At 36.9% G+C, this 20,760-nt stretch overlaps 1 protein-coding gene across 1 annotated transcript in view; it reads right to left on the bottom strand.

Moving 5' to 3' along the window:
* Positions 1-20,760, bottom strand: part of Slc26a7 (solute carrier family 26 member 7) — a 113,320-nt gene that overhangs the window by 35,777 nt on the left and 56,783 nt on the right. The window contains exons 6-9 of the mRNA XM_042673165.1: positions 12,225-12,377; positions 8,790-8,872; positions 6,240-6,387; positions 2,862-2,975 (exon numbers count right to left, since the gene is read on the bottom strand). Coding sequence (XP_042529099.1) covers positions 2,862-2,975; positions 6,240-6,387; positions 8,790-8,872; positions 12,225-12,377 — 498 coding nt within the window. The remainder of the gene's footprint in view (positions 1-2,861; positions 2,976-6,239; positions 6,388-8,789; positions 8,873-12,224; positions 12,378-20,760) is intronic.

The following is a 20,760-nucleotide window of genomic DNA, read 5'->3' on the forward strand; positions in this document are numbered from 1 at the left end:
AAGCACAGTGGTATTATATTTACTGCCATGGAACTATACACTTAAAATCACTAAGTGGTCAATTTTATGCTATGTGTACATACTAAAATTTTAAAATGGGACTGGTGGGAAAAATGACATTTTCCCAACTCTAAATGTGCTGAACTAAATGACAATTAAAAGCTGCCTGGTTTTATCTGTCTCTTTCAATGACAGCAAAATGTATACTGATCTTTTGTAATCATTGACTACGTTTCTCACGTATTCTTTTCATAACAGTGCATCGGCACCAATGTTCCTTTCCAGGGATAAACATGGTGGATGATGTGAAGCAAGGCAGGCTGAGTCAGGCTCTCTACCAGATTTAGGTCAATAATAGAAGGCAGATGTGAGTCAGAGGATCACAGGAATGAACACTATCCAACAGTTCCCAGGACTCTGAAGGAAAGTGGCACACATGAGGCAGGGGAGATGGTGAGACGTGAAGGCTGAGAGGAATTGGCTCAGAGGGGAAGAGGATGGCAGATCCCTGGAAAGCAGAGTTCACAGGGACAAGGAAGGACAGTGTAAAGAAAAGTGACCAATGATGTGAAAAAGAGTCCAAAAGACACTGTGCTTCAAACATTCAGAGCCTCATAAGCTATGTAGCGATCTGAATTCTGAGCCCTGTGCAAAGTTTTAAGCAAGAAATAGAATGATCACAGTTGCAGGTTAAAAACATATTCTGTTGTTATTTGTTTGGTTTGGCCTACAGTGCTAGAGATCAAACTCAGGGTCTTGTGCACACTAACCAAATGCACTACCACTGTGCTACACACACCCCTTACTCCTATAAACATAACTCCACAGAATTTTTACATTACAGTATTTCTGTGAGAATGTTATAAACATAGCAGTTGGTAAATTCATTGACACATATAATGTAGCTAACACATGCTTTAATGGTGGTCATTAATCTTGTTATGCATTTGTGTTTTGTATGTGTTTTCTAGGTTAATTTTGAAGTGTAGGTCCAGTCCTTAAGCCAATGTAGAGATAGTTTTATAAAATTATTTCACATTTAAAAGAAATATTTTTGTTGCTGTTTTTGCTTTCATTTCCTTTTGTCTTGTTTGTTTATTTATCTGTCTTTGGAAGGGCAAAGCAAGGTACAGAAATAGCGGCACAAAGGTTGAACAAATACAGCAGTGGTACTCATGGACACTTGAACTCTACAACTTGTAGGTGGTGAAAAACTGGGAGAAAATAAGGGAGGGGTGACATTGTTCCCAAAGAAACATACTCTTTATCTTATTTATGTAACTGTAACCCTTCTGTGCATCACCTTTACAATAACAATAAATAACTTTTAAAAGAAACATTTTTTTTACAAAAAAGTCTATTTATAGCAAGGCTTTAAATTGTTGGCTCTCTTCAAACCATGTCAGCTATCACTGATACCCACATAAACTTAATACCGGTAATGTGAAGGGTCTAAACGTCTAACAATGGGAAAGCACTGCTGAAATCAGATTTTCTTCTTGGGCATCTTAATAGGAATTATTATATTAATGATCATCCTAATCAACATAATTCTATCTTGAAAATATCCTGTGACCTAAGTTGTATTTTCCTGAACTTGTGTCTTATTAGATTTCTTTCATCTCTTTGAAAGTGTGGCAAACAGAATACTATGCAGGAAAAAGACTCTATTAATTAAAAGTTCTTAGGGGAATTTTTGCTGCTATATTATTCAAATAAGTGGTCTCTAGGACAGAGGAAAAAAAGAACATCCTTTTCTCCCTGGCCTCCTAATTAAACACATTTATGACCAACTCTGATTTTCTTAAATAAGTAGAAACCTTCTCAAGGCCTTCTTTATTTTAGACATTTGATGTTGAAAGTCACAAAAATTAATCAGGGGGTTTCCTTGTTAGTAAACTAGTAATTAGAAAAGTATGGTCAATGCCTAAGGAAACTCCAGTGATGGAATACATTCAGGGTAGAAACATCTCAGGGATGTTTCTAGTCCAAACTTCTCTGACCATATGTCAAGTAAAATTGCTCAAGAGCCCTCAGCAGAGGAACCAACCGAGACTAGAAAACAGTCTTGCCACATCCTACTTTATGGCAGGTTCCTAATAAATTATTTTAATTTCCTCGAATTATATAACAATTCTTTCTTTAATCTAAAATATTCACAGGCATTGTATCCCACAGTTTTATCTTGATTCATCACTATACATAGGAATTTCCATGCCAGGGACTTATTTTGCATATAATAGAGTCAATTTTATGTAAAGAAAGTACACGAGGGGAGGGGGGAAGGATTGGGTGGGGGGGAGGGGGGAGGCTGGGAAGGGAGGTGAAGGGTAAACAAAGGAGGAGGCTGCAATGCTTGGTAAGAAATGTATGCATTATCTTGCCCATGTAATTGTAACCCCTCTGTACAGTATAAAAAAATAAAAATTAAAAAAAAAAAACGAAAAGAAAAAAAAAAAAAGAAAGTACACAAACTAGAAAATTGTCATCTTGACTGTTTAGCGCAAAGGGAAAAAATCCAAATTACCACTAGAGGGCGCATTGGTCTCAAAGGTTACTGAACAATAAAGCTGCCATTTGAACAGAATGTGTTTGTTCTCTGCATCAGTCAGATTCCAGAAGAACATTCAGAAGCAGTGGGGAGATGGAGAGAGAGAAGGAAGGAAGGAGAAAAGGAGAAAGGGAAAGAAGAATGGAGGAAGGGAATGGAGTAGAGGAGGGGGAAAGAAGTGAGGGAAAGAGACAGAAACAGAGACAGAATGACTTTCTAGAAGCAGTGCAGCACTACTGGAAGAGATGGAAATGTTTTCATGATTCTGCGAGCTCACACATGCACTTTTCACACAAGGGACATTTGTCACCTGAGTCTTTGATCCTGTGCTGTACAGGCCAGCCGTCCTTCCCATGGCAGCAGCACTTGGTATGCAGAAGCAGAATGAAGAAATCACATTGCTCAGGCCATGCGCCAACAATTCCTACAGGATTAATAACAGAGCAGGACAGGTCATTTCTAAATCACAACCAACCTTTACAAATCCACTGTACCTTGTCCACTTTACAAACCAACTGTAACTTGTAAGGTGATTGACTTCTAATTTCTCACTAGTAGTGAGTTATCATTTTTTTTCATGAAAAAAGATCTCACATGTACTGAGTGTTGGCAATGAGACAGAAACTGTTCTAAAGTGCTCGAGGCATTCGATTCTTATAACTACCCTACAAAGAAATAAATATTTAAGTAGTTCTCTGATGTCTTCTCTCTCTTCATTTTTTATTGTCTCTAAGAAGTTGTACTACAACAAAATGGTGAGACAAAGGACCAAGGGGGAACCAATGCAATAGTGATACTCACAAACAATATGTTGGAAATGACCTGTACAACTGAGGGGGAGGCGTTGAGGGGGAGGGAAAGTGGGAGAAAAAATAAGGGATGGGGTAACCAGTTACTTAACTGTAACCCCTCAATAAAAAATGAAATTGTTCTAAAAAGGTGTATAAAAAACTTCAATTTAATATGTTAATTTATATGCACAAAGCATCTTGATCAATGTTACCTCTTCCACACATACACCCCATTAAAACAGGTGCTCATTTTTTTCCTTTTTTTTTTTTTCCAGTACTGGGAATGGAATCCAGGACCTTTTGCATGCTAAGTCAATGTTCTACCACTTGAGCAACTCCCCTGGATCTTTGGCCTTCAATTCTTGATCTTCCTGCCTTTGCCTCTTGTGTAGCTAGAATAACATATGCCCAACACATTTCTTCCATTGTAAGGATTATTTTACTTACTTTCTATGACCTCAGACTTCTCTAGTTTTTTACTACCTCTCTGACCACACTCAACTGCAATCATTGAACCATTTCTCTTTGCATATGCATGTCTAGCTTCTCAAATACATGTTGACAGAGCCCAAATTTATATCAACAGCTTAGACCACCTTTTGAAACTTCAGACTTATATATTCAACTCTTTTTCTTTACTTAACATCTGGATTTGGTGTCTAATAGGTTTATCACCCTTCTAATTTGAGTTACACATATGTACTATCTCTGCCAGATCCTCCCTAATTCTTCCTCATATGCCATCCCAATTACTAAAGTCAAAACTTCAGAATTAATCAGGACTCTATTAATCAGGACTCTATCATGACTCTCTTTCCCAGATGACATCTACATCCAATCAGTTTCCATCCACTTCTCTTTGTCATCATGACATCCAGAAACAAACGATCATATCAGAGAGAGGATATGTGGTTCTGCTCCAGCAATGAAGACTATAAACAACATAAATATGGAAAATAAACCAGAGGAGGGAATAGAAAAATCTAGAATTTAAGAGCTTAGCCTGTGGTGCTAGCTCACTCCTAATAATCCCAACAACTACAGAGGCAAAGATTGGAAAACACAGTTCTAAGCCAGCCTGAGATCAAAGTTAGCAATCCATAGCTCATTTCAATCCATAGCTTGGCATGTTGGTGCATGGTTGACACCATAGCTACAAAGAAGGAATAAATTGAAGGACTGTGGTCTAGGCTAGACCAGGCAAAAGTATGAGACATGATTCAAAATATAACTAAAGGAAAAATGACTTGGAATGTTATTCAAGTAGTAGAAAGCTAAAATAGCAAGTACATGGTCCTTGTCCAAACACCAGCACCACCAAACAGAAGAGTTTAGGTTGGCAAAGAAGGCCAATGTGAGAAAGCATAAAAGAGATACGGAGATATCTGAGAGAATAAAATTCCTGGCAAAGGAATAGTACATGCAAATGTCCTAAGGCAGAAGCATAACTTGCAAAGGAAAGTGAGGAGATATATATGAGTAGTGAAAAAAAAAGTTTCCTGTTAGTGAAATTGTTTTTACACTAAAAAATATTATAATAGAGATATGTCAGAGAAGAAATACAGTAGGAACTGTACATCCTTGTAAGCTATGACAATGAGATGATGATGAAGATGATGGTGATGGTGATGATGATTGCTATTGGCAGTATTGAACATTGAACTCAGGGCCTTGCACTTGCCAGAGCAGACTCTATCACTTGGGACATGATCCACAGTCCTTTGTGCTTTTCAGCTTATTTTCTATGAGGTCTCTTGCTTTTGCCCAGGTGTGAAGGCTTACTAGAATTCTCCTTCCTCTGTTTTCTGAATAGCTGAAAAAAATGAGTCTTTTAATCATATTGTCGGGGGGGGGGGGGGGGAGGCAGGGGCAGTGGGGACAATAAATTTTCAAGTAGAGGAAAGGTATGGTCTATGTTGCTCACTTTTTTTTTCCTTTGTACCTAAGTCAGTATCTAGTACATATAGGACCCTAAATATACACCACAGAATGGATAAGTCAAGTCTTTTTTTTCTTTTATGCACTAGCTAGGCAAGCATTTTGCAACCGAGCTACACTCCAGTCTGAAAAATCTACTCTTTACAGATAAGAAAAACGATATATGCTGACAAATAAGGTCAGGTAGTGTGAGCAAGAGTGGGGTGATGGTGGTGGGAAGGTGGCTCAGTGGTAGAGCGCTTGCCTTGCATGCAGGAGGTCCTGGGTTCAATTCCTCAGCACCACATAAGCAAAAAGAAAAAAAGGTGCAAATGGCGCTGTGGCTCAAGTGATAGAGCACTAGCCTTGAGCTGAAGAGCTGAGGGACAGCGCCCAGGCCCAGAATTCAGGCCCCACGACCTGACCCCCTCCCCCCCAAAAAAAGAATGGGGTGATTACTCAGATAGTTTGGTATCCATTATCAGCACATGCTTGCTTTTCCTCAGATCTCTAGCCCTGTAGGATCATGGGGCTTAAAGCAAGACTGAAATATATCAAATATATTCAGATCTCTATTATAAATTTTCAGTGTAAAGCAGTATAATGTGTAACAAGTATATTCTGCACTAGTTGATAGGCAGGCACTCATGCTTCACATTCTTAGATGTCTTACTAAGAACGCTAAGGAATGCTAGCACTGTGCTTTGAAATAAGTTTTTATATTTACCCTGCAATGATGAATATATTTGGATTCTGTCCTAGAAACAAACCAAAAGAATATCAGGGGTGTCTTTCTCCCTTAAAATGTAAGCACTTATAGAGGCTGAATGTCTGATTATTCACCTTTCTTTGAGAAACAAGAGTTTTCTTCCAATGGGTTCTATCCATTCCTGCCACATAGGTAGGAAAGCTATTTTGTTCAGTCTATTATCAGGATCTGACTGCACACAGAACAGTGCTACAACAGAGGCATACCGCACCTGGTTGTCATCAACGGAATATTTGAATTTCTTGGCAGATCCTTGAGCAAGAGCCAGGGAGGCCACATAGCCCACAAGTGCCACTCCAAAGGCTTCAGTGACCACAGCAGAGAGGATGCCCATTGAGGGAGCTTGAGGTGGAGGAATCCTGCAGAAAGACAGCCGTGCTGAAGTCACCAGCCTCCAGGTAACTTCTGTGACAGCCTGCAAAGCCCTCAGCTGTGGTCATGACTCTGAGGTCCACACAGGCTATGTGAAACACCCACAAGAAAACCAAACTGTCTTGCCCTCAGAAGCCCTTTATTTTCAACATTATTTAGCAGGAAAGCAAAATTATAAGAAACACCCACAGGGTCAGCCTCCTGTATCCAACTGGCATTTATGCTCAGGGAATTCAGGTTACACCACAGAAATTCTGAGAAAGAAAGAAAAAAAGAAAGGAAGGAAGGAAGGAAGGAAGGAAGGAAGGAAGGAAGGAAGGAAGGAAGGAAGGAAGGAAAGAGAGAGAGAGAAAGGAAGGAAGGAAGGAAGGAAGGAAGGAAGGAAGGAAGGAAAGAGAGAGAGAGAAAGGAAGGAAGGAAGGAAGGAGAGAGAGAGAGAGAAAAGAAGGAAGGAAAGAAAGAAAGGAAAGAAGGAAAGAAAGAAAGAAATTTCCTGTATCAGAAACAAAAGCAAATGTGGAAATGTTCTTTCATTCGAACCTTTCCAAATATTTATTTGGCTGCCATTGGAGAATGCATTTCCTCCCTTGAATTCTGCAGTGCTATGAGCACACTAGTTTTCTGTGGGCTGCGATTCTTGAGCTAATCCCTAAATATTGCCATTGAGTTCTTTATCTTAATTACATTTTTAATTCAACCCTTTCATAGTGCACTTAACTAAGGTTTACGCATGTTAAGAAAAAAAATATGTAGGAAGATTCCATCTACTCAGTATTGTAAAATACATGACAACACTTAGCTCCATTTTAAGGAAATGACCAAAATATTTTTCAAATAATACCCAGCCATTGTCTTGTAGCCCTTTGAAAACCACTTAAGCCAGAGTGTCCTCATTTATGAATTCCTGATGATTCTTTGGGAGATTTACCAAAACAAACAAATCAAAACAAAATTCTCTCTGGCAAACTAAAAGAAAAAGGGAAGTGAGTTCATATTGATTTAATATTTGTATGTAAATAGCATGCTGGGCTTTTCTTATTAGCTATTTCTTTATTCTCCTCAAAACCCTCAAACAAAGCACCATTATAACCACTTTAGGGAGAAAGAAAACATTATCAGTTAAAGTCACAAACAAAATGAACCAGCTGAGGTTCAGTCTCAGCTTCATCTCTTCAAACCCTTGCTCATTTTTATGATACTTTAAAAGGGTGTTTCTAGAAAGGTCATTTCAAATAAGGGAAATCAGTAGAGATTGGAAGAATGGCATGACTTTTTACCCATTTATTGAAGTGTATCCTCATGAGCTATTGATTTGTATGATCACAGGTCTTAAGACATAAAACCGCCACGATTTCTAAGTATAAAGAACTTTTGTTTCATGAAAATTGAATGTGTCTAATAGTAACAGCAATTGGCATGAAAAGAAAATGATAAGTTGCCTTTGAAAGACAGAGAAGCAGAGCCACCTTTAGAAGATTCCAGTTGATTCAGGTAATAATCTTTAGCCCAGACCAACGTAGGCTAGTAACGATGAGGGGGTGGGGGGAGGGTGTTAATATTTGTTGTTGTTTTTTTTAATCCTTGAGAAATGTCTACTGCTCCTCTATTTGAGTGTCATTAGAAACCAAATGAGGTTAAAATTTTTTTTTTAAATAGAGGTCCCAACAACAATAGCTCTCCCATCTTTATGTGTATCGATGTCTGGTACACACAGCTCATTAAAGAGAGAGATAATAAAAAAGAAAACCACCCTTTTCCCCCTAATATACCTTCTTTTTTTCAGTCTAATTTTGGAACAATCTTTTAGAGCGAACAGTGCTTTTAGTGTGTACATTTTCTTTGTTGTTAAATTTCTCCTTAGGTCTAGAGGAAGGCTGTAGGCTAGAAAGTAAGCACACTTGCTCCTCAATATCTTCCCCGTCTCTTGCTACTAAATTCCACCGCTGAGGCCTGGGTGCTTGCTGTTCAAATGTTTCTACTTTCACCATGATCTTAATAAAATAGAAATAGGCACAAGAATATGGGTGGGGGGAGGAGCGGGAGAAACTCATTCCAATAGCATGACTCTAATTTGCAAATGCAATTCCCTTGAATTTTTTTTCCCTCCAAATTCTATTTTTATAAATATTGTCTGAATTTCTTTACCTGGAGTGCTGTTATATAAAACATTTTGTTTTTATGGCCTCAAAAGTTACTAGAAAAGTTTGATTCTCCTCTGTACAGCATCTTTATAATAAAATAAATTTTTTAAAAAAGTTTTATTCTATCATCTAGAAAAGAAATTTCTTAGAATTTTCTCATACAGGCACAAAAAGAAATGAAATGCATACTCAACAACCAACCCCTCCCCTAGCCAACAAATAATATATGAAAAGAAAAACTACATTACCCTTTGGGAATATGACCAATGACTTCTAATCCATATGAGCTTTCCATATTGGTAAAATAGCAAGCAAATGATGCAGCGATAATCTGTATTGTTCCATTTGAGGAAAGGAAAAAAGATACATATTACTAGCCTTTTAAGTACCTTAAAACCATTTCAAAGTAAACATCCTATGCTTCATAATTACAAGAGGAATGTAGTCATTACATGTATTTTTATTCATTAGTAAAACATTAAAAAAAGCAAGCCAAGCATGGGGGTACACACTTATAATCCCATTAACTCAGGTGGCTGAGGCAGGAGAAACGTGAGTTTGAGACCAACATTAAGACCCTGTCTCAAATAAGTAAACAAGCCTTGAAAATCAGGAAGATGAGGTAGAGAGAAGATGATTAACATGTACAAAGGTACCGTAAGATAAGAAGAATAAGTTCTGGTGTTCTGTAGCACAGTGAGATAACCGTGGTTGACAAAGATTAATATTACACTTGAAAATAGCTAGCAGAGAGGATTTGTACTGTTCCCAATACAAAGAAATTATAAATATTTGACATGACACATCTGATTACTACATCTCACACAATATTTGCACATAATAATGTACCACACACAATTGTGCAATTCCTATGTAAAATTATTTTAACTTAATTTAATTGTCAAGGTGGGGTACAAAGCGGTTATAGTTATATACGTAAGGTAATGAGTACATTTCTTGTCGAACATTGTTACCCCCTCCCTCATTTTTCTCCAACTTTCCCTCCCTTCCATCCCCCCCAACTTGTAAAGTTCTTTTCCAACATATTGTCTTGTGAAAAATATATTTATAAAAATGAAAGCATATAATTTATGATCTCAAAATTTGATGCTCTTCTATTATTATAATAGCTCTTCTATTATTATACCTTATGTCAACACAGTTATGGCCAATTTTGAAGGGAAACAAAATGCAGAATACGGGATTATATAATTGTACATTGTGTGTAAGTGTGTTTATGTGTATGTTCAGATCCCACAGTCCAAACTAAACACTTGTCTTTCACAATCCAAAGGGAGGCTTTATAAAGCAATACATATGACAACAATGTCTCAAGAGGTTGAGATATTGAATTCTTATTCCCAAAGGGGATTCCATCCCCTTTGAAGATTTTTGAATTTTGAAAAATGACTCTTCCTTGAAGTAGAAGCATGCTAGTTCATGACCTGGTTTGGATCCAATATTTTAAACTAGTACATACTATTTGTGCAAAGGAAAGGGATTTGTTGTGTTACATGTGTTGTGTCATATTCAACTATTCTAATCTTGCTTACCATCTTCTCTTCTCCTCCCCTTTTGTTTTATAATTTTTAATGACCTCTGTGAAGTCTCAGAAATCTTACCAGGCTATTAGTGAGGGTTATAAGCAAGTCACAGGTTCTCTGCCCATACCCATAGTCTAGTCATCTTTAAAACACAAACCAAAGGCAGTTCAGCCCTGTTTTACCAACTACATCATCCTAATTTTTTAACCTATTTTCTTATTATCTTTTCACTCTGATAATTTTAACACGGTCGGGATATCAATTTGCCATAGTTTAAAAGACAAACTAATTATCTACATAAAGCAAAAAAATTACTGTATGCATGCCCACAAAGAAAACTATAGCAAACTATACCAACAACACAAAAAATATCTAACAATTAATGGCCAATAAAAGCATTTTGTAATTTCTTTCCTATCTGAGCATTTCTGAACTTGCAGACATTTCTAAAACATTGCATGACCTTAAAAAGTAAAATGTCCTCAAGGATTTGTAAAAGAACGAGAGAGAAAAATAACAAAACCATTCAGGTATACTGTGAAAATTATATAAATATTAGGATAGAATAGTATTTTTTTTCTAAGTGACTGAATTAAGTCTTTCAGATACTGTCTTACTTCCTTGCTGTATTTCTTTAACATAATTAAATTTTCTTTATCCATTGAGTGATTGGACCATCTTCAACATTATGTCTGTTACATGTATGTGTTTAAGGCCAGCTCTGCCTTTGAACCTGAGTGAGAAGACACAGAACAGGCACCGAGTGCTACAGAGCACTGCAATCTAGCCCATTTACAACTGCAACCTTCCCCATACCACAGAAGTTTTGTAGGGTCAGGAAGTCAGATCTGTGCTGCTCTTTCTAATCCATGTGCTCCATGTCTAGGGTTCTCATTTCCTGTTTAAATGGCTCTCAGGCTGCTTGTTGAGCATCTTCCAGAGTAGCCCAAGAAAAGGCACAGGATGGTTGCATTGGTGGTATGGGGATATTTGGCATTTGGACCCTGGGGACAGAGTATCCACGTTTACCCATGCATCTACTTGTGAGGGAAACACCTGGAGCGGGAAGAGAAGAAAGCCTAGAGGTTGGGTCTCCTTAGGCTGCAACATTCCAACTGCTCAAAGAAGCAGAATAATTCTCTATTCAACCTGGCTGTCAAGTCGTCACTTAGATACATGGTGTATCAGTCAAGGTAGAAAACAGACCTGCTTTGTTTGTCTATAGTATTAAGGCCTGCCTGGGGACTTGTGCCATGAGTTCTGGGAGTCACGTCCTTCAGAGGCGGCTTCCAGTGTGCTACCTTGAATAATTAACAAAATCCTATAGTATACCAGCATTGTAAAGGGATATTTCAACAGACAGAATCATTCAGACACCATTTATAGTACGTATGCATAATCCAAAAAGCATTAAGAAAATAACTAAATCCAGTAAAATGGTACATTAGTAGATCATGATTGTGTTAATTTTTTTGTTTTTCAATGTAATGTTTTGTTAAGTCCCCATTAAACACTATTAAATTTTTATGCATACATATACACATAAGCATATACATATACATGATGCCATAAGCCTTAGGAGTATGATATAATATATGGCTTCTCCATGCACAAACACACAAAAAATTATTTTAAAGAGCCAGTCCTGTTTAATGAAAACCAGGAGCACCCTTTCACTAAAGTAAAATCAAGTCAGTAAACATGAGTAGACATGCCAATCATTCATTGTCATTTTTTAATTGAGAGTATTTCTATGTACACTGTCTAGGTGTCAGATCAATGGGTTGTACTATCGCACTTCATTGCTTTCTTATGCCAGAGATCTCCTGAGTCTTACCCTTCGAAATGTCTCCTTATGAGATTGTAGGCTTTGTCATCTTATTTATATTAACAAAAAATCAAAAGCACATGAAAAATCCTGTATCAATTGAAAACATGTGTTGCCTCCCTTTTTAAATTGTTGACTCACAATGTTTCCTGTTCTTACATTAATGTATAGCCACGCAAATTAGCCCTTCTTTAATGAGTCACAGGAGGGGCTGTGGGTTCATACAGACAATACCGTAAGCGTCTGCAGATCACCCCAACAACTGCCAAGGACTCAATGGCAGTTAGTTAGAAAGTTGATCTCATACTTACCAAAACTAAATCGATAGGGAGAACAACTTTAATTTTCCTTTTAAACTGCTCATTCAGCTCTTTGACAAGCACCAAGACCACAATGCTCAGCGAGGATAAGAGCACAGCTTCCAGGCGGACTGACTTGATGTTCTCGAAGACATACGCATAAATCTACAGAGCGAGTGAAAGGAACAAAAAGCAGAATCTAGGGTCACTCATAACATCCAGTATGGAAACCTGGCCCTAAATAAACTTAACAATGATCTATAAAAGTGTGTTTTTGTCTGGTATTGACAGAAAGGAAGGCCAAGGATGAGCAATGCTGAAGGAGGCCAAAGCTATATATTCAACTGCAAGTACAGAATTGCTTTGTCCTTGATGCTGTCATTAACCTCAGAGTTTGTGTCTTCCTACATAGACACACTAGTAAAGAGAATGATTCCTCAGGCATCTTTCCTGGCACTTACAGGGTCAGAGCGTCTGTTTCTCACAGATGACATGCAGATTCCATCCTTCAGAGCAGCAGAGTCTATAGGATCCCCATCTTTGGGCCCCAGCACTCCTCCACAGATGCTAGACCTAAACACATATATAAGCCCCTCCCACAGTGAAGTTAGGTATCTAATTGATATCAGCTTTTGGCTTGCTGTCAAATATTACCCTGTTCTCAGTCGCTCAGCATTGGTTTGTTTGTTTATCATCACATGTTTATGCCAAGTATTCTGCAGTGCTAGATCTATGATGGGAAACAAATTGAATGCAGCCTTAGTAGTCATAGACCTTGTGGTGAGAGTAGGGACTGCTAATTAAAGTGATAAATGAGTGAAGCACAACACTGTGGCTGTGGAAGGATTCTTGAAGTGTTCTAACTTGTAGCTGAGTGGTCAAAGGAGTCCTTTTCCAAACGAGAGAAGCAGGAATTGGCCCAACTATAGGTTGGAAGGAGGTAGAGCAATGAGCTGGGGGGGTGGGGAGGGGAGCGGGCGGAATATTTTGCTTAAAGATTATATTTACAGAACATAGCTAATAGCCTATGAACAAAAGATTGTATCAATCCCCCTCCCTGAAAGGGGTGGGATTTATCCAGATGCATTGTATTCATAGACTGGTTTGTTGAATGGCAACTCCTTTGTACAACTACTTAAAGATAATAAAACAGCTGTGCACTGATGGCTCACGCCTGTAATCCTAGCTACTCAGGAGGCTGAGATCTGAGGATCTTGGTTCAAAGCCAGCCCAGGCAGAAAAGTCCTTGAAACTCTTATCTCCAATAAACCACCAGGAAATTGGAAGTGGTGCTGTAGCTCAAGTGGCAGAGTGCTCACCTTGAGCTGAAGAGCTGGGGGACAACAGACAGGTCCAGAGTTCAAGCCCCATGACCAACAAAAAAAAAGATAATAAAATATATTTCAAAAAAGAAACCAATAGAATGATTTGTCTTTAAAAATCAAGCGGAGCTAAAATTATGTTAACATCAAAGAATTTTCTTGCAACTATGAATATTGTACAATATATTAACATCAGATATTTGATCTTAGTTACTTGAAATAGTCTCCCCTAACAGAAAAGTGGAATCGATTACAAGTAATGTTTAAGAAAAGAATAAAATTAAAGCCATTTCTATAACTGAAAACATATTTACTCAAATAAATGTCAATAACCTTTTGCTCCACCACTTATAGGCTCTGTAGGTAATTACAAAAGTACCTAAAAAGCTAGCATAAAAATGAAAGAACAAGATTTTAAGAAATTCTAATTTGAATGCCAAGGGGAAAAGAATGAACTTCAATCCAATCCTTCTTCTCCATAAATACTTGGCATAAGGAAATAAAACATAATTTTGTAAGGAAAATTAACCCAGTGGTTAGAAAATTCTTATCTAATATGAAACACACAAGAATAAATGCTTGAAAATATATAATACAAGGATGTAAAGAATGGTAAGAATATGCCTGAAAAGCTCACACCCCTGCATTCAAATACCACTACGACACACAAATATATATAGATATAGAAATATATATAATATATACATATGTATATGTATTTACTTATATGCATGAAAAATAGAAATCAAAGCCCCCAAATATATAACAGCTTTATTACAAAAAACAGATTATATAATATGCACTATTTTATCCAAATTTAAACAAAATAGAATAAATTATAGAAAAAGGATTAAACATAAAATTGGAAATCATAGAAGATGTAGACATTAGAATGATCAGAAAAACAACAAAGAAACAGGAAGGATGAATAAACTTATGAACAAAGAATGCAATGTACTAGAAATTAAAGAAATTCAAATTCAAGCAATAAAAGCAAATGATTAATGATTTTAGCTGATAATAAAGGTGAAATTTCAGATAAGAAATGAGAACTGTTGTATGCTACCCATATGGGTGTAATTGTTGCAATCTTTTGGTCATCAGACAAACCATATTAAAACCTGTTTCTTGTTTATCTTAGTAGTTCCATTTCCAGATTAAAGTATGAAAATAACTAGACTCATGGGAAAAGACATTACAAATGAAGTATCCCAACTTCCTGGGCCCGGTGTGACTCGAACCCACAATCAGTGAAAGAAGTCACCAACACTCAGTCAGTTGGGCTAGGAATCTTTTAATAGCCAGGGTGACTGACCTCCACTATATCAAGACAGTGAAGACCAGCAGTGAAGTCAAATAGCTCAGGGTATTTAAAGGCAAGATCCATAAGGGGGCCACTGACAAGTGGTCAGCAGCAGTTTCATAACAGACAAGAAAGTTACAAAAGCAGAACAAATGGGGATTGCAATTCCAGTAACCAAGGCAATAAGTCATCAAAGCAAAGTAAGGTGGCTGATCCTAGATAATTTCTAGTCAATATCCTGGTGCCTAGGCTGGAGATGGGAGCTGTTTACTCAGCTCCAGGTCCCTCAGGACCTCCCCAAGTGGTAGAAAGCATGGATTAGCCCCCCAAATATCTTGGAGGTGAGACAAGCCATCCTTAGAAATGCAGATGCCTAGCCCAGCATCCTCTTGCACTTCACTCTCTACTGAAGCCTTTATCTTTGAAATTTAACATTTGGCCCTATTCTTAATTAACAAATGGTCAAGTTTCAGTAAGTGTTAGACCACAGTCTTGTTCTATTCCCAGGGTCTGTAACTATATTTCTCTGTTTACCTGGAACTTGTTGGGCCCAGTTAAATTTGCTTCTTCCTTCATCTAATCAATGCTGTATTAATTTTGACCTGGTCCTAACAATTTCACATTTTATGTTCTTTCTTTTTTTTTGGGGGGGGGGGGAGGGTGGGTCATCACACAAAATTACTCATTGAAGCATTGTTTAAAAGATCTCATTGTTGATGATATTGTTCATTAATACCACTGAAAGAGGAAGGCAAAATAGAAGTGTTTCAACTTAATTGGTTGCATATATACATGTAATGGTTTGCATCCATTAAACACATTATTTTAGAGGAAGTTTATTATCATGGAAAGACCTTAATGTGGAAAAGGTAGTTTGTGATTAAATATGTCTGAGGGATACTGTTATAGGTAGAATTGTGTTTCTTTCCAAATTCATATATTGAATTCCTATGCTGAAGCACTGTTTCAGAATGCAGCTATGTTTGGAAGCCAACCTTTAAAGAGGTAAGTAAGGCAGAACGTTAGATGACACAGGTGAGCCTTAATTCAGTAAGATTTATAAAAAGAGATTGCCTATAAGAGATTAGAGCACAGATATGCACCTGCACAGAAAAAAACATCATGTGAGAACACAACAAAGAGAGCAAATATCAAGCCTACAAGTAGTCTCAGAAGAAGGAAAAGCTCCCAATACCATAATTATGCACTTCTGGCTTCTGAGACTGTAAGAGATATTCTTTTATTGTTGGAGCCACCCAACCTGTGGCATTTGACAGAGTAGTCCTAGCAAACTAATAACATATTTTATGAAATATAATTCAGGCTTTAAATATCTGTGGCTATCTGTGCAATGCTAATAGCTCCATATAAAATATGTTCAACTGTATCTTCTATATTCTTAGGAAGATACATCACTTAGATGATTTTTTTCAGGTTTTAAATAAATCTACATTCTTATCTTCCACATGATTTTTACCTTTTTCTTCTCTTGAACACACGTAAGATGGTTTGCATAATTTCATGTCTATTTGTCGACAGAGTATTTCTCAAGTCTCATTTCGGATGAGAAAAACTAGTTCTGATTTTAGAATTTACTCTTCTTACAAGACTTTTACTCTTTTAGGAGACCAACTTATCAGTGTCATGTAGCAATAGAACAGGGTCAATTCTAATATTTACCTATGACTCAGAATCTAGGATAAAAATCCAAACTCTTCCTAATTGAGATGTCAAGGCAATTTTGTCAAATGCATAGCCCCCTGATGGTTTGTCATATCTGAGGATAATTCAGAGTATTGGGATGATCTGTCATGACAAATCCACACATCCAAACATTTTAAAGTACTTAGAAGATTATTCTTTATGTTTTCCTTTGCATGATACCAAAAGTGTACCAAGACAATGTCTGCCTAAGAAAGAGAGGAAGTATGCAAAGCCCTCAAGCCATAGCAGATTTGCTATAATACGCATTTTGCAAACATGTGTTTGCAGTAATAAAAATGACCACCCCAGAATGAAAGGAATGAGAAACCCCCCAGGGTCTTTACTGTCTGTTTGGATTAAACTATAGCTCATCAAGCAGAGCATGTCTTACAAGATGCTCTAGACATAAGGGTGGGGGCCTCACTACAACCAGCATGAAGAACACAATAGAAAGGCAGGCTGGTGAGGAGTTTCACTCTAATGACTAGCATGTGGACCTACAGAGAGACGTCATGAGCTAAACAAGCTCCTAGGACATGGAGAGCACATGGAGATAGAAACAGATTGACACTCAATGATAGTTTCTCTCTCTCCATCCTTCCCTCTCTCTCTCCATCCTTCCCTCTCTCTCTCTCCCTTCCCTTTCTCTCTCTTTTACAAGGGCTCCTTTAATGATGTTCTAGGCATTCTAAGCACATATTAAACTTCTCATTTCTAATACAAAATCCAGCTACTTGAGTACATCCTTATGCAGCAGAATCCTTCTGAGGATCATTATTTACTTCCTAGATTCCGGAGAAAGAAGGTGATATTCATATTAACAAGGATAAATAAGCTACTTCATCAAAAACTGATGGATCCACTTAATAAAAGAGGTGTCTAGCACATTTTGAGATGATAACACTAGTTCTTTAAATGCACCATTTATCGCAATGACACAAATCAGAAAATATTGTCTTCCTAAACAAGAATGAAAACCACATATCCACACCATCTATAGTACTTCTTATAATCTTCTTTAGAGAGGAGGCTGGTTTGAAACATTCAATAAACATTTCCATATACATGTACATTACAAATACTGTATTTATATGATGTATTTTTATCCGATTTGCTTATTTTGGATGCTCAATTCTAAGAATGCTATCTGGAAGAAAATAGGTATTCAGTCAATACTGGTGATTCAGTGAGTACTTTGCTTTAAAATGTTAACTGTTACCATACATCTCCAAATACAGGAGGTAGTATTCTGAAGAGGAGTGAGTAAAAAAGGAAAAGCTGAGATTCTTCTCACTATTAATACTTGGACTATATTGGCTATTGTGGGTGAATTCATAGTAATGAGATATTCATTAGGCATGTTTCTTGTTGTTTGAGCTAAATATTAAAGCTATGATTGAGGTTGTTTTGAGTAGTCCATTTTTAATATAATCAGTCTCTTCTAAATAATTGGCCGTTTCATAACTTAAATCTTATAAGAGTAAAGCAAAAATTTCAAGCTGGAAAAGCTCATAGTATTTAGTTAAGAAAAAACTAAATATCAGCCAGACATGGTGGCTCAGGTCTATAATCTTAACTACTTGGTAAGTGGAGATCTGGAGGATCATGACTGATGACCAGCCCCTGGGGAAAGGGAGCAGGGTGGGGATGCAGGTGGGGGAATGCCAGTGCAGGGGGATTTAAGGAGATCCCGTCTCATCAGAAAATAGGCATGGTGGCATCTGACTCCCACTCCAGCTACTGAAGGAGATCAAATAGTAACTCTGAGATCTAAACTGACCCAGGCAAAAAGTGAAATCCTATTTTGAAAATAACCAGAGTAAAAAGGGCTGTGTGTCTTTGGATCAAGCAATGGAATACCTACTTGCCAAGCACAAAGCCCTGAGTTCAAACACAAGTACTGCGATAAACAAACAAAAACTAAGGCCTCTCTAATGTCACACCTACTCAGTTGTGCTTCATTACACAATTATTACTGAGTTTTAAGTAAGGCCTTGTATTTAGAAAAACCTCCCCTGAAAGAAAATTGTAAAGTGTCTCACTCTGATAAACTTCATGACACAAAGTAAGAGATATTGCAGGCTTAGAAAAGATGAATAAGTATTAGAAACTCAATGAATTTTTGCTCAATACTCAATTACTAGAAAATGCTATCATTAAAATTACATCTTTACCTTGCATTCTGGTTACTACAATGAAGTGTTAAAATTATTTCTTATAAGGACATAGTGACCTTAATTTTTAAAGTATAATGATATTATTAATAATAATTCTTCAATAGTAATTAGTAACTACCTATAAGCAAACTACAAAGAATGGTTGACTGTTTTTATGCTGAAGGACAGTCTAGAAACCCCTTAGTAGTTTATTATTATAAACCACCCTTTTGGTGGTTTATTTTGTTTTGTTTTTCATGATGATACTGAGGCATGAACTTGGGGTTTCACATTTTTCACACACTGTTGGTGCTCTATCACTTGAGTCACACTTCCAAATCCAGCTTTGTTCTAGTTAATTGGAGATAAAAGCCTATCACATTTACCTGTCTTGCCTGTATGGCTTCAATCCATGGTCCTTTGATCTCAGCCTCTTAAGTAGCTTAGATTACAGATGTGAGCACTACTACCTATGCCCCTTTAGCACTACTTCCTTAGTACTAAGGAAGTATATATTATATATGATATATATGTTTGAATCTCATTAGAGAAGCTCAAAGTGATACAAAAATGTACAAACTTTAATAAATGTCAGCATACTGTTTGAATAAGACATACAAACTGCATACAAACTAATCTGCACTCTATGAATTTTAATTTTTAATATATAACTTTGAGTTAGTCACCAACCACAAAGCCATGACTATTTCCAGAAAAAATAAATAAGTAAAAGATAACATCCACATTTACATGCTACCACATGTGCAAACTTAGGTTTGAAAATGCTTTTGGCATAATCTATATACAAGATATTTCTGAAAATAAACGGAGGTTTTTACATCTCAAGAAGAGTGTCTTTTAGAATAAAACAAAGGTAATTGTATTGAATAAACTATTTTATTTGTCATAACTACTATGAAGTCTTTCACTGGACAAAATTCATTATATAACTCATATAGTTGCATATTGCTACAGTTAGTGAAGTTCAATTTACATCTATATTATGCCTTTACCCTAATGTCTCTCTATGCTGACCAAAGGAGTTTTTGTTGTCTCTACCACAGGAAGAAGGCAAGGGCAGATGAAGGAAGAAAGAATGGGGAAACTGTTTAATTTTCATCATGTTGTAGAAGAGTGAGTGTTTCTAAGAACTATTCTGTTTATCCAATACGCAATCGTTCATTTATGTTTTATTATAAAAGGTAAGCACTATTATTTCCTCTTACTTTGCAAGAAAAATAAGATTCAGAGATGTTGGGTAACTTGCTTAAGAATACACCAAAATTGTGACATCAGACCTAGGACATAACTCGTGACCTGCCTCCCTACTGACCTCTTTGTTTTGCCAGCTACATATGTAAGAAGTATAGTTTCATAGTCATATTTCAATAGTTAGTGGAATTGCATCACAGAAGTAATGAAATTCAATTGGAAAAGATTTTAAGATCCAAAAAATTCTAGCTACAATATGTCAAAACTTGCATTCACATTAAGGTCTTATTATTTGTTTCCTCTAGGAGTGTACTTTTTTTCAAATTTTGAATTAGCACCCATTAAACATACAAATGGGATTTGCTGTGATGATTTCACAAATGAGTCACTTTGAACAAGTTCACCCCACCATTCCATTGCCCTGCCCTCTTTCTCTCTTTTCAGTGTTTGGTGGGTTTCATTTACATATACTTCTTTTATTTTACATGTATGCATCTTTCATTTATATATACATACTTAGAATAGAATATATTGTACTATATGGGGGTTCATGCTTTTGTGTAACATTCTTTGATTTTTGTCACCCTTCAATACCCTTTCCTTTTTCCACTCGAGTCCCCACCTCCAACAGATACCCTTTTCCATTCAAGCCATGTTATTCTAGTAATTATCATCATCATTTTAGCTCAAGACTCCACAAATAAGCAAAATGGTAGGATATTTGGTCTTGTGTGCTTGCTCAACTTGATGATCTCCTGTTCTACCCATTTTCCTGTTTTCCTGTGAATGATTCTTAACCCAAATTATTGCAGGGCAATCTCTCTCTCTCTCTCTCTCTCTCTCTCTCTCTC

This window comes from Dipodomys spectabilis, unplaced genomic scaffold (assembly GCF_019054845.1).
Source record: "Dipodomys spectabilis isolate Male_0828 unplaced genomic scaffold, ASM1905484v1 ptg000783l, whole genome shotgun sequence".
NCBI lineage: Eukaryota > Metazoa > Chordata > Mammalia > Rodentia > Heteromyidae > Dipodomys > Dipodomys spectabilis.